This window comes from Cynocephalus volans, chromosome 4 (assembly GCF_027409185.1).
Source record: "Cynocephalus volans isolate mCynVol1 chromosome 4, mCynVol1.pri, whole genome shotgun sequence".
In the NCBI taxonomy this organism is placed as follows: Eukaryota; Metazoa; Chordata; class Mammalia; order Dermoptera; family Cynocephalidae; genus Cynocephalus; species Cynocephalus volans.
In genome coordinates this window covers 77,654,171-77,668,168 of record NC_084463.1, presented here as the reverse complement: position 1 = coordinate 77,668,168, position 13,998 = coordinate 77,654,171, and the positions used below count along the sequence as shown (strand labels likewise).

General features: G+C 37.9%; 2 protein-coding genes across 4 annotated transcripts in view; both read right to left on the bottom strand.

Moving 5' to 3' along the window:
- MAML2 (mastermind like transcriptional coactivator 2) overlaps positions 1–1,275 on the bottom strand; it is a 325,642-nt gene extending 324,367 nt beyond the window's left edge. The window contains exon 1 of the mRNA XM_063095610.1: positions 647–1,275. Coding sequence (XP_062951680.1) covers positions 647–1,162 — 516 coding nt within the window. The 5' untranslated portion in view covers positions 1,163–1,275. The remainder of the gene's footprint in view (positions 1–646) is intronic.
- A 5,632-nt stretch (positions 1,276–6,907) lies between these two features.
- The window catches only part of CCDC82 (coiled-coil domain containing 82), a 33,979-nt gene continuing 26,888 nt past the window's right edge, over positions 6,908–13,998 (bottom strand). The window contains exons 8-9 of one of the 3 annotated variants that reach the window (XM_063095408.1): positions 12,032–12,217; positions 6,908–6,973 (exon numbers count right to left, since the gene is read on the bottom strand). In XM_063095408.1, the coding sequence (XP_062951478.1) occupies positions 6,908–6,973; positions 12,032–12,217 (252 nt within the window). Of the gene's footprint in view, positions 6,974–11,589; positions 11,662–12,031; positions 12,244–13,998 lie in introns of those variants that run through there. The other 2 variants (XM_063095409.1, XM_063095410.1) reach the window with 2 other exon arrangements.

Below are 13,998 nucleotides of genomic sequence, written 5' to 3'. Positions count from 1 at the left end.
AGGTAGCAGAGTCTACAGGAAATCAGGAAGTAGGTTTCTTAAGAAACATTCCTCCACTAGTCTATCTTTGGGATATATTCCTCAAATTTTGTTTTTGCCTGAGTGGACACTCAGGGAAATTGCTCTGTGTTACAGATCACCATTTATGTTCCCTTAACCTAAGGAGAAGGGCCACTTCAAAAGAGGGAGAGGAAATGGGGCAAGAAGGAAAAGCTTTGATAAAGGTCAGCTGGGCTGATAAATGCTCTCAGACTGAAGAATGGCTTGCTGGGCCTAATTAGAGCTAGCCAAAGCAGAAGGATCCTTGAGACAGGGCCTTCTTCAGTGGCTGAGATCTTGCCAGCTTGTGCAGCCTCTTCTTTTACAAGCTGTGGACCCCAGAGAGCCTCTGGAAAACTCAGACTTCTTATCAGTAAAGGAATGCCCTTTAAGTGGAGGAAAACCAATAAATGAGGTTACCCAGAAGAACTTGATGGGTAAGAGTATAAAACCACTCAAACAATACATCCAGTGGCCTTTGAGGTAGTCAGGTGATATCTTGGCCTTTTCTACTGCCATCCATTCTACATTAGGCCAAGGCAACCTCTACCCTCCCAAAAGGCCACATGGCCACAGCCAGAATCATGAGAAAAACCAGGTGCCTTACCGCAATCAGGGTTGAGTTCCTCTGGTCTCCAGGGGTTGAAGCTGGTGGTTGCTGCTCTCCGTTTATCCCACCACCGCCACCATTATTGCTACTGTTCAGTAGGTGCTGCTGGTGGTGATGGTGATAGTCTGGTGGGGGTGGTGGGGCTGCTGCTGTTGCTGCTGCTTGGGCGGCTGTAGGAGGGGCAGCAGGGGTCAGTGGAGGGGCTGTAGTGGTGGCTGCAGTGGCGGTGGCCTTGGTGTGTTTGCCAGCCTTCCTTGCCCCTTGGCCATGCTGTACAAGGCTCAGGAGCTGCAAGGTGCTCTCTCTTTCCCGGTCTGAGCTCTCAGCCCTACCACGTTCATAGCGTCCTTCACAGCTCAGGTGGTGCTGGCGGCAGACGGCGATACGAGCCCGGAGACGCTCCACGATAGCACTGTGCACTCTAGGGGTGACTGAGCCCCCTCCAAGGAGCCCCGCCCCAGAGGCCCCCCCCAGCCCTCCTGCGGGGGCCTGCGGGGGCGCTGTGTCCCCCATCTTACCGGACACAATGATTCCTGCCTCTGGGATGGTGATATGGAAAGAGGCTCCTTTAGGCTATTGCAGGCAAATCTGTTTTTGACAATGTGAGCTCAGTGTTCAGGGCCACATGAATAGAGGTCTTCAGAGGTTGGGGGGAGCGGTGGGGAAGGTGTGGGGGAGGGGAGTCAGTAAAAAGAGGGTGGGGAAAAAGAATAGAAACCAATTGGAGAGGATAAGTTGGAAACAAACCCTGATCAACTTACTCTAATTGCATTTGACAGCTCTGGAGAAGTTGGACAGAGTTGGTGGATTTTTTCCCCCACCAAGCTGACAAGAGCCACTAGGTACTTTGTAAACACAGGATCTGGGGTTAGATTAAGAAATCAGGGATTGTCCAGCAAGAGACAGAATCACACAGCAAAAAGAATTGAGAGAGGTATTAATAGAGAGCTGGACTCCCCCTCACCTAGCTGTTTTGGAAAATTCTTTATGGGGATGTTTCTGTAGAGAAACACATTTCTACCGTGGTCTATGAAACCTTTACTTTTTCTCACGTTAAAAAAAAATATATAAAAAACCGGTGCTTCTTCAGAAGGTCTTTGAAGTCAATGTTCAAAATGTGCAAAAACCAAGGGAGACTGTCTTTCGGATTTTAGAATTATTTTTCCTCCCTTTCCCTTTGCTCCGGTGTTTTCTCCTCTTTGGGGTTTTGTAGGATGTTGCCTTCTCCCAAAAGACGGAGACAGCTTTTCAATTGTTAACAATGTCAGTAATTGGACTTTTGGACCATGCTTTTTTCTTCAGCTAATCCAATCACTAATCCAAAACCTCATTCCCTCTAAGGTTTCCTAGCCTTAAATGAAAGCAGTCTGAAGTCGCTAGCCACTGAGCGAGATCCTTCAACACATTTTTTCCTTCCCGCTTACGTTTCTATTCCTCACCCCCGGCTCTATTCTAATACAATATCAAGAGAAACTCTTCCGAGAGTAATTTACAAACGATGGTCAAACTTACAAACTTCCAGCAAATTGCACCGAGTCATGTCCAGCCACTTTTCTGTCCACTTTTGTACATTCCATCCCCGGCCAGTGGATCTGAGGGTCTGGACTCGCAATAAGCAATGTGGTTCTATCTCTTGTATTGCTCCGCTTTATCGATGGAAAAAAAAAGAAAAAAGTAGCTTGTATTTTCCTTTCTCTTTCTCGTCTGTTGTTAGCCGCTTTGCTGACACTGGCTCCCGCCCGGAGTCACGGCGACACACAGGCTTTCATTGTGCTCCGATAGGAGAGGGAGAGAAAGAGAGAGAGAGTGAGACAGAGAGCGAGAGCGAGCGAGCCAGCGAGCTGCAGATGGGGGCGGGGGCGCGGGTGGCGGGGGCGGGCGGGAGAGCTCCGGGCTCCCTGGTGGAAGGCGGGTGCCGCTGCGCGAGTGAGTAATCGCCGCAGCCAGGCACCGGGGAAAGGGAGCGCAGAGGGCCTCCCAGTGGCCGAAGAGGTGAATCCCCAAGCCTGCGCGTCCCAGCAGCCCTCACCGGGCTCCGCCGCAGACTCGCTGATGGGGGAAGGCTGGGAAAATTCCCCAACCTCTGCGCAACTATTTCACTAGCTCTAAATGTTTCAGAAATTCCCGGCCGGGGAATGTGTTCTCCCTTTCAAACCCACATTACACCTCCCGGAGGATATCATTTTCATTTTTCAGTATGTTGTGAATGACACCTCTGAGCACCCTAGCGAGAGGTGGGTGAGCACTTGAGGAAATGTTCATTAATGTAATAAGGAGGATGGTGAATGTGTGCGGTGGGGGGTGTGGGGTGGGGGTGGGGTGTGGACGTGAAGAAGAGGGGAGATCGCGTCGTTAGCTCCTGGAGGGCAGGCGGATGTGGTGACTGTTTACCTGCCTGACTGCTTGCCTGTGTGTCCCTGGTTAAGTCAATCAGGGTGATCACAAGCAAATCAGGAGGTATAAATAAAATATTCTGTGAGGATGATGAAATCACCAATACTAGTTCTAGAAGAAGAAGAAAAAAAAGGGTTTTATTTGAAAATGGAAGATTGCCTAAGACAGACCAAATGCAAGGTCTTAGGTATCCATAGCTATCCAGTTTACATAAACAATGAGGAAAATCAATATGTATCAATTGAGTTTCAACAAGTTTGATAATACAAACCGAATATGTCTCTCACGTTGACCACTGTCCCCTCATCTTCAGATGATCCTTACCTTTAAAATGTCAAACCTTATAGTGGATTCTGTTTGTCATCAACTGTGGAGAATAAATTAAGGTTCGCACAATAGTGGAACAGTCAGGACCAAAAGTATTCTGGATGTCCTAACGTGAAAGTCATTTGGATTCGGGGTCTGAAGCAATGGAGCTTTATTAATTTAAACACTGGTATTTCAGTGACATGGTCTTGCTTCAAACTGAGCTATGGATAGAAATAAATGGGCAAAATCAATGCACACATTTCAGGACTGGATTTATTTACCATTTAGTTTCCTGTAGTCTGTCCTATTTAGCCCGTTTTATTTCCACAAATCCTGGAATGTTAGCTTGGAGATGGAGACAAGTACACGCTGACGGGATATAACTTTTAAAATTTTCATTAGAGCATACTTTGATCTGTTCCTTCGAAGGAGAAGTTCCTCATACTCATGTGAAGAAAGGCAGAAATATATCTTTGTTAGATATGCAAAATTTAAATGGAGAATTCTGTCATGAGTTATCATTAAAAAATGAAGGAGTTTTAATCATTTTATATTTGATTTTTAAAAAGTTGTGTTCATTAGGCAATATCTTCTTTCTACCACTATGGGTATTTTACATTCAGCAATCATATCTGATAAAAGAGGAAAAAAATATAATATTTAAAACTTACTGTTCACTCTATAGACCTGCAGTAACGTGGGTTTTGATTAATAACATGGAATCCTTGGTCATGGATCAGCTATTCCTAAGTGATATAAATTTTGATTTTTATGCTACACATGGACATATCTTAAAAACTTGTGAAGCAAGAATTTAATAAGCATACTATATCCCAGTGGTGTAGAACACTTTAGTGTCTTGTACACATTTACCTTTATATAGCCATTTAATTTCAAGTTGACATCATTACCATCAACATCCTCATTTATATTCACATCTATTTATTACTATTATTAAAAAATCACTTTTTACTATTAAAAAAGCACTTTGCATATATGATCTACCTTAATCCACAAACAATCCTGAGATACAGGTATTATTAACCCTATTTATAGATGAGGAAACTGAGGCTTATCAAAATTAAACTATTTGTTCCAGTTCATATAACTAGGAAGTAACAGACCAGGACTCAAATTCAAGACTGACTTTAAACTTGTGCTCTCTTAACCACTGAGCTTGCTGCCTCAATATCAAATGTGAAAAGAGTTATAGGAAAGCCAGACTATTCCCAAAGTAACTTAAGGACTACAACTATCCTTCAGTCAACATTCTGGAGTCTAAGCAAGCCCTATAATACGCACAAGGAATAAGCAGTGGATAGAACTACTCAAATGAATATGAGAGCAAACAAGTCAAGAAATAAGGTCAATTAAATCCAACTGCCTATGAAATAAACATTTTCTTCCTTTGTTCTTCTTGTCTTATGGTTTTGTCCCTTCTCTCACAAACCTAAAGTTTCCATATAGTCCTGTGCATTCTTTCAAGCATTGCTTCCCTTTTACTTGTCCATTTGTCTTCTTCATCATCTCTGCTATCCATAGCCACCTAACACTAAAGCACCTAACACTATAGTAATAAATGTCCAGATCTTAAAAAACAGTCATGTGAGATGACGAGAAATTTATAAACTTAAATTCTTTTTAGTGTTATAATTGAATCAATGATATTGACAGCGATGATGATAATATAATACAGTATGTCATAATACCTGTAAAGATTTTTTTCCAGCATTCTATTTGCTTATAAACTACTTGCTTTTGGTCCCCTGATCCATGCTAATTCTCACTTCCTAACAGCCTGACTCTGCCATTCTTTTGGTATTACCATGTACTTAAAATCCTCTTGCATTCTCCAAACACCCACTGAGGTAGTATGTTTGGTTGCAACGACCTGAGACATCAGCAAAACTACTTATAAGCATTTTGTGATCAACAGTCAGCTTCAAACCAACAAGATGCCTGACCTACAAACTGGGTCAGCTATCATCATAAGTCGCTGGAATTATTAGGGCCATATTTTTACAAATTAACTGGATGCTATTAAAAGTAATAAATTTTTAAAAAATTCCAGTTGGAACTCTTTCACTCTTCAGCTATCTCAAGCTTGTCTGTAGCATCACATATGAGAAGTGATGTTTCCAGGGTTATCAGACACACTTTAGAGATTATTATCTTTCATTTTCTCTGGCTTTCCTTTTTACAAATCATCTGTGGTTCTTTACCTTTTCACCACGACTATCATTTCCTGTCTAACTCCACTTTATTTCTTTTTGGACACTGTTCCTTCACTTTCACCTTTCAACTATGGCTTTATTTTTATTTCCTGGAATTTAGTTAAGAATTATTTCTCCAAGTGTCAGAGAAATATGAATAAGAATATAAATGTGACTGAAATATCTATTTCACACTTTTGAAAAAGGTATGTACTACATATGAAACATTAAGCATCAGCATTAGCATCCTCATCATTTTGTAAGGTTTTTCTACTCAGTTCCTTTTCAATAATAATAGGGATAATTTCAGGAAATGATTGCAGAACCTATTAGCTAATTTCCATGTAAGGATTTGGTAAAATGTAGCTTTGTATGTATACACATACATGAGGTTCTTGTCATGAATTCAAAGAATAGATCCTACTAGAATATTACGTTTAAGAATTAAAGATATAGAATAGACAGGGTCCATTTGTTCACTCTGCAGCTGTTTTACTTTATTATATTATAGGAAAATTCAGATGTGCAAAGCAATGCAGATACCAAAATATGCTTTTAAAAAGGGGGTTTTGGCTGAATTTGTCTCTCTCAGGTCTTTTGACCCTAACATATATACTTCTACAGGAAAAGTTATGTGTAAAAATAAATAAAATACATCTTAATCATTAACATCTAGATCAAGTTGGATAGAACAAAGGAAGAACACTGTAAAGTATAAAAATACATGTCATGAAATTATTCTTGAATATGAGGGATGAAAGACTCTGGAGGTCTAAAATCTATTTATAAATGAAAATTTAGAAAAGGAAAAAAACAATCCTCTACTTGGAATAGGTAAGCCATGGTCTCATGCTTAGGCAAGAAGACTGAACTGAATGATATACTGAGATTTCTTCCATGGCCCACTGATTTACATATTAGTGAAAATCATTTAATACTGCAAAAGGGTAATCAACACACCTGAACAGGGGATTCAGCAATACAAACACACAGATGTTAGTCTAAATACATTTTAAAAATAGAATATATTTCAACTAAATTGACAGGACATGAACAGTTCATTTACCTGTTATAAAGGTAGTGCTATATCACTTTAAAATACATTTACTAACTTAAAAATTATGAAGCTTATGTTTTCTATGTACATCAGATAAAAGTTTTATTAGACTGTAGAGTGCCATTTCATGGGAATTAAGATGAACATAGGTTTTAAACAAGATATTTTGCAATGAAAATATACATAAAATATATAAATATGTTACATGATACAGAGAAACAAGACTCATTATCTTCACATTTATAGGAATTTATAAAATCTTCTCTGAAGGAAATGTGTTACAATTCAGTCAAACTTCTCATCTTGAAAGTAATCCGCAAAATTGAGATATTCTTGAAGTTGATCATATTTCTGCATATACAATAAAAAAGCTAGTTATTTTACTCAAAGCAATAAAAATAAGCTAGGCCTTTTCTAACTACAGACACAAACAGGAACAAATTCATTTCATGGTAATTGTGAACAAAAATCTTTTTATTATAAACAGAAACTCAATTTCAAATAAACATTTCTAACTCATAGAAAGCATTGGAAAGAGATCAAACTGAATATTATTATTAATTGCATAACTGTCTTATAAATTAACATTTTTCTATTATCATGTTTTGTATAAATATAATAACTTAAATAACTTATTCAACAAAAATGTGTTGAACATACATATCAAATACTCTGCTAATGACTGCCTAGGTACAAAGTTAAAGATACTTTCCCTGCACCTAAGGAGAATAGCATTCAGTAGTAATGCATCAGTGACAATCAGTAATAAGTGCCATAATGAAGAATAGACACTGTTACGAGGGTTCAGAAGAGAGGTCATAGTTAGTTGAGGTAACCAGGAAAGAGTGGCACTTAAGCTGTCCTGAGAAAAAAGATTTGATAGGCAAAGCATTGGTGGGGAGAGTTTTTCTTTAAGAGACATCAGTCTATCCAACAGTGACATGACAAGAAAGTATGGGATTTGACTACATCCGAGGTTTTTTAGGGGAATGGAGAGAGATAAGACTGAGCCAAAGAGATTGAGGTTAGAAAATAAAAGGTATAAAATGCTGGGTTAAGGAGTTCAGCAGTAATTTGACAGGCAATGACAAGCTGCTAAAGGTTGTAGAGCAGGGAACTGACCTGATCTGAGGTGTATTTTAAGAAAACTGGTAAAAACAGCCATTCTAGAACAATTTGGCAACTAGCTGAGTTTATGTTAACAATTTAAGTCATGAGGGCCCAAATTAGAGTGACAGCAATGAAAATGGAGAGTAAAGAACAGGGTAGAACAAGTTAAGAGGAGGCAAGGATGATTTAGATATTTCAGGGTTGAAAGAGTAGGGGATTAATGGCAGGGCTACTTTGCAGGCAGGCTCGGGGAGGGAAAGAGATGCATGAGTTCAGTTTCAGACATAAAGAGTTCAAAGTGCTTACTTCTGTTGAAAAGATTAAATGATCTAATGGTTTCTGGATTCTGTTTATGAGCTCTGATTCTACCCCCAATGAGATGAGAGAGGATCCTGATAACCTGGACTTTTGCGGGATAGGGACCTATAGAAAGGAATGTGAGGAGTGCACTTTCCTTCTAGACAAGGCTATGAAATCCTTTTTTATATCTCATGATATCTGACTCGATCACCTTCTCAAGAAAGAATAAAGAAAAGAATAGGGAAAATAACCTGAGATCTACTTATAGATTTTCTTGGCCTAGTACTCAGACAGGCTTTATTAGATGTTAAAAAAAAAAAAAGTACTTTAGGATAGAAACCTAAACTTTAAAGCCTTGGCTATTTTTATGCCTTTTATAATATCTTTCTTTATATCCTTTTTTCTCTATAATTTATTAAATTTCTATTGGAAAATTAAAATCTATCTCAGATATCCTAAGAAAAGGCAGAAAAACCTCTTTTTGCTTTTATTACAAATAATATTTAATAAATTGATCACTTACTAATTGCTGTATCCTATACTAAATGCTTAAAATGTGTTATTCATTTAATATCCACAATCAAAACCTTAATTATTATTATTGCTTTAGTTCCTATTTTACAGATGAGGAAACTTAGAGTTAGAGAAATAAATTAACTTTCCCCCAAGTTCTACTGCTAGTAAGTGGCAGAGCAAATATTTAAACCCAAGCTTTTAACTGTTATAGTATGCTGTTCCCAAGATTTAAAGGGTGGGGGTGAGGTGCGGTCTTGGTGAGAAAAAAGAAAATCCTCTAAAGGTAAAGTGATACTCAGAGAGAAGGCAGTTAGCATCACTCAGCCGTCCTCTCCACCTGAAGATGGCGCTCCCACAGTTCTTTTCTACTTGGAAAGTTTACTTTGGAGCATTTGGGTCTTATTTTAATAAGGAAGACTACTCTCTTATAGTGCCAGATGGACCCACTGATGAAAACAGCTGGAATTGTGGGAATGGAGTGGGAGAAAGAAGTCAAAATATAAAAAGAGTTTGGAGTCTTCTATTCAGAAGTAGCAGCTAGAACCACAGAAAGGAATGGATTTGCCAGGGTTGCTTAGAGAGGCTGAGGACAGAATCTAGTGCAACAGGGACTTTTAAGTAGCAGTCCTAAATCTTTGACTTACTAAGAATGACCCAATTTTTAAAATATTGGGTGTTTAACACACGCCAATAAGTCTGGGGTGAGGCCAGGGAGTATACATTTTTCACAAACTTCTAGGTGATTCTGACATAGGTAGTTTAAGTCCACGTTCTGAGAAACATTGGTTGAGGGGGCAGGGGGAGAAATGAAAAATAGTTAAAAAGAGGGGGAAGAAAGAGAAGAGTTAAAGGAAGGGGAAGAATATTTAATTATAATTTAAAACTCATTGATATAATAATATCTATACATTTCAAATTTACTTTAAATACAACCGTAAAACTGGCACTTGATACTTCTATTGACATACTTTCTCCACTCTTTCTGAACAATCTTTCTGGTGTTCATGTATCCGCCATCCCATCCTAACAATCCTGGCTTCAACTGCTCAGAAAACCCCATCATCATATGCACTTTCTTCTCAATGACAAAACATTTGCTAGAATTTTGCCAGTGGCATATTAGAATATGTTCTTCAGCTCTACTTTAGGAGGAGACATATATTATTACATTTATTAAATATTTTGGTTTTGTTACAGTTTTCTTACCATTGGTTCTTTTCTTATACTCAAGGTGCTCCTATATCCATTTAATGTCATTAGGTTAAAAACAGATCACCCTAGTTCAAGGGTTAGGAGGAAGAACCAGAAGAATGAAGTCAGTCTAGTTGGCAAGTCTGTGGGAAGACATGCTGAGATATCCTGAGATAATGGAAGAAAAATGTTTGGAGGAGAAGGGTAAGGTAAGGGAAAAAGCAAGTGTGAAACACAAGATGGGGACAGAAAGAGGAACAAATAGTTTGTGTCAGGCAAAAGGAGTTGACATAATTGGGAGGGAAGAGCCACAGAGATGGCATTCAAGTATCGCTGAGCCCCAGGCATTTTAAAGGGTTAGAGTAATTGAGACCATGAGACTGCAGCCAAAGAAGGCATGAATCACAAGAACACATGCAGTGTTATCACGCAAAGGGAACAGAAAGAGGGATAAACAGTGAGGGTGAGAAATGTCAGAGCATTTGACAATGAAATTTAATCACAGCACAAAAAGCTGCATGTGGATTTACATTGGCTATAAACTTCTATGTATTCTAAGAAATCTTTTGAAAAAGTCTATGGACAAATATTTTTCAATATGGGGGGAATTTCAAAAAGAAAATGAAGCTCTTTGGTATTTTTACGTGAAAAAGATGTGTATATTGTTTTAAACATGCACAATCTTGAAATGCCTTCAATGTTGTGTTATTCTTTATGCATAATCTGACACTTAGCTTTCTTTTCCTAAGAATATTTTTTGTATTCCAGGGCCCTTCTGTTGTCCCAAACCTTGTTAAGCTTTCTCTAACACCCATGATTTGGAAATGCTTTTTGTTTTTTCTTCAAGAAGCTAAATGTTCTTCCCCATATATAATACTATTATATAACATATATAATACTTACACTGTGATTTTTCTATACCTAATATACAATTCTTTATAAATGTGGTATCCCGATAGGTTTCCCAATTCCACTAGAAGGTTGGAAACACTTAAAGTCATCAATAAAAGCACCTAAAAAATTAATGTTGTCTAGGAAAATGAAGACAAGAGTTACCGGATAAGTGATGGCTGTCCCGTAAGGCAAATGGAAAAGCACAGAGAAGGACAGTGGAAGCATTTGGAGTAGAAGTAGAAGCAAAGTAAAAGATAAAAAGCTGAAGAGAATAAAATGAGAACGAAGACATAAAGATCAAGATGTGGCGGGCAAGCAAGATCAGTGGGTGGTGGTTTGGTTTGACGATAATTGTCAAAAGGAAAATCAACTGTGATGTCATTCTCTAAACTGAGAGACCTCCATTGAACATGACATGTCATAAGAAGTTCTGATTTGGTGTTCTCTTTTTTTCTTTCCCTCTGCTCATAAGTTTATTTTCTAAGTTCTCTTGCCTTATTGTTTATTTTCATCTTTTACAAATTTCCCTATGATATAACACAGGAAATGGATCTCAACTCAGGCTTTTTTCTTCTCTTTCTTTCTTTCTTTAAAGATTAAATATACTATTGATCTGAATTGCCTGAAAATCTTCTATTTGCTCTCTCTTATACATTCACGTAACTAGACTTATTTTAGAAGACTGCAATCATATTAGCATTCTTTCCGTGTACCATAAACAATTTTAAAAGCTCTGTGAGCAGAACAGAGCTTATGAGCTGCCAGCAGATCTTCGGGAATCCAGTGCACTCTTCAAAACCCCCACTTTATCCCTGATATCAAATTTAGTGATCAATAGGATATGGAGGAATCAAAATCAGTGCCGTGGCCTGAAACCTCTGCATTTCCCTTGATCTTCAGTTACAGTGCTCACTGCTCAGTCCCATGTCCTCAAGAAGAGGATGTGGGTGGTATTAGAACTGGCAGCTGAGATCCTTTCCTCAGATTGGCACCAGGTGCTTCTTCACTCTCAGGTCACAAGAACTGTTCTAAAGAATAGGAAGCAGATAAGCAGAGGTGAGTCCTATACTTTGTCAAAGAAAATAAAGGGACTTATATATATGTCAGAAATACATACGTAAAAGTCAAAGGACAGAGGTCCTTTATTAAGGGACAATATACTGCTCATTAAAATTTATCCAATGAGCTGAGTGAATCCTTACAACATCAGGGCATCTATTCAGAGTAGGACAATGATAAGCATGAAAGGAATGGATGGAAGAAGAGAAAATACAAAGACAGAGAGAGAAGAGATTCTTTTTTAAATTTCACTGTCTTCTAATCATTTGTATCCTTTTGCTGATTATAATTAGGCTCCAGAATCTACAAAACGAGACAGTTCTTATATATTCACGTTACCTCCCGAATCCAGCCACTTTCTTTTGACTGAATGAAAATTCTTTCCACTGTTTCTTTAACCTGTTCATCCTCAACTTCTTCTGTCTTTGCAATGGAGCAACATTCCTGGTACAGTTTGAATTTAAAATGTTTCAATTTATGATAAATTCTGGTACGATTAGCACAAATTCTGCCAACAGTAAACACCTAAATCAAGAAATAAACATTATTATCTGACATATGAAGTGAATAATATAGTAACAAACACAATGCCTTTGTGGTTTTCAGATTTTCTTTAATAGTAGAATATAACAAATGCATTACTAATTTTATTTTAAATGTTTATACAATGATTCCTTTGCCTTCTCTTATTTATACAACCAGTCAACAAAAACTGAGCACCTGCTATGTTTCATGTACTGGGCTAGGCAGTGGAGATAGGTAAGTGAAAGATGTACTACCTGTATTAGAGAGCTTATAGTCCTGGGAGAAAGACAAATGATTACAAAACAATGTGACAAATGCTATGCACAAGATGCTACTGTTTTGCTAGTGAGGAGGGGCACTTAACCCAATCCAAAGAGCAGAAAGGTCCTCAAGTAGGTGATGCTTGAACTAAGTCTTGAAAACATGGAATTAGCCAAGTTGTGGGAAGGAAGAGAGCAATGGCTTATAAGGTAGAAGGATGGGCACACATGAAAACAAGAGAAAGCATTCAAAGTAGTAGGATAGTTCTACAAATGGATAAACCTGAGGATAACCGAACCACTTCAGCTGTCAGTGTGAACCAAGTGATCCCACATACTCAAAGATTGAAAAAAGAACTAAAAACTGTCACCAAAGTTTCCTAAAGCAGAAGATGGTGAATTGCAAAGCAGTAGAAAACCTCTGATTTGTAACTTATTCGATACACCATACAGAAGTGTAAATTAATACTGATTAACAAATTAAGGCAAGGAAATATAATGAAACAAATTATGCAGACTTGGTAATATCCAGCTAATTGTAGGTAGCTGTCTGAAGTATTTCTCTAGGCTCATTCATATACAGAGGAGCTGGCTCCTTATGGAAGTAAAAGTATGGAGAACAACAACAACAACAACAAAAAAAAAAAAAAAAAAAAAAGGGAAGAGGAAGGATAGGGAGAAGTTTGTTTTCTGTTTCTTGGTCTCCAGAAACAGACAGTGCAAAACAACAAGCCGAGGAATTCTATTTCCTCTTGGTCTTTGTTTTTTGCAAGATCACATTATACACTGCCGCATATCTCAAAACTACTGCTTCTTCTCATAGATCTTAAGCATCTTAAAAAGTCTGGACAAGACTCTGGGCAAAACTAAAGATTAATTCAATATTGTTTTCAGTTCTCCCAACTGCCTTTCAGATTTCACATCTCTCTTTCCTCCAGGTAATTTCCTTCTCATCTATGCCCCAAGACTTCTCCACAGTCTGGTGATGCAAGGCCTTCCATCTCAATACCATACCTAACATTGCTGTAACTAAAATTAGTCTCTCCCATTAATTCTGCTTTCTTTCAAAAAGAAAAAGATGCTTTTCTTTCAAAGCATCCTTTCTTTCAAAGACACTAACCTCATGTAAATAAAGAGAAAAGTTTCATCATTAAACAAATTCACTGTTAAGGGAATTCTTTTAAAGTATTATTTGCACATTAAAAAAGAACTCAAGTTAATCCCAAAGAGTCTCAATTTTATGTAACTACAAAGAGCAACACAAATGGAGAATTAGTTTTCAAAATAAGCTAACGGTGAACATGGGGGTGGGCACAGTCTCTTAAATGCCCTGTATTATAAAAAGGTTTCTTTCTCTCTTTCTTTCCTTGTATACATGCATTGACAATGTAGTTCAGTAGAATAGAAAATAGATTTTAATAAGTGATTCTTCCTTTTAAGGAAAAAAAAAATCACTGAAAAAAACTAATATTAAAGAATTTCAATTTCACTCTCAATATTCACAATAACTAGGTTAATGTT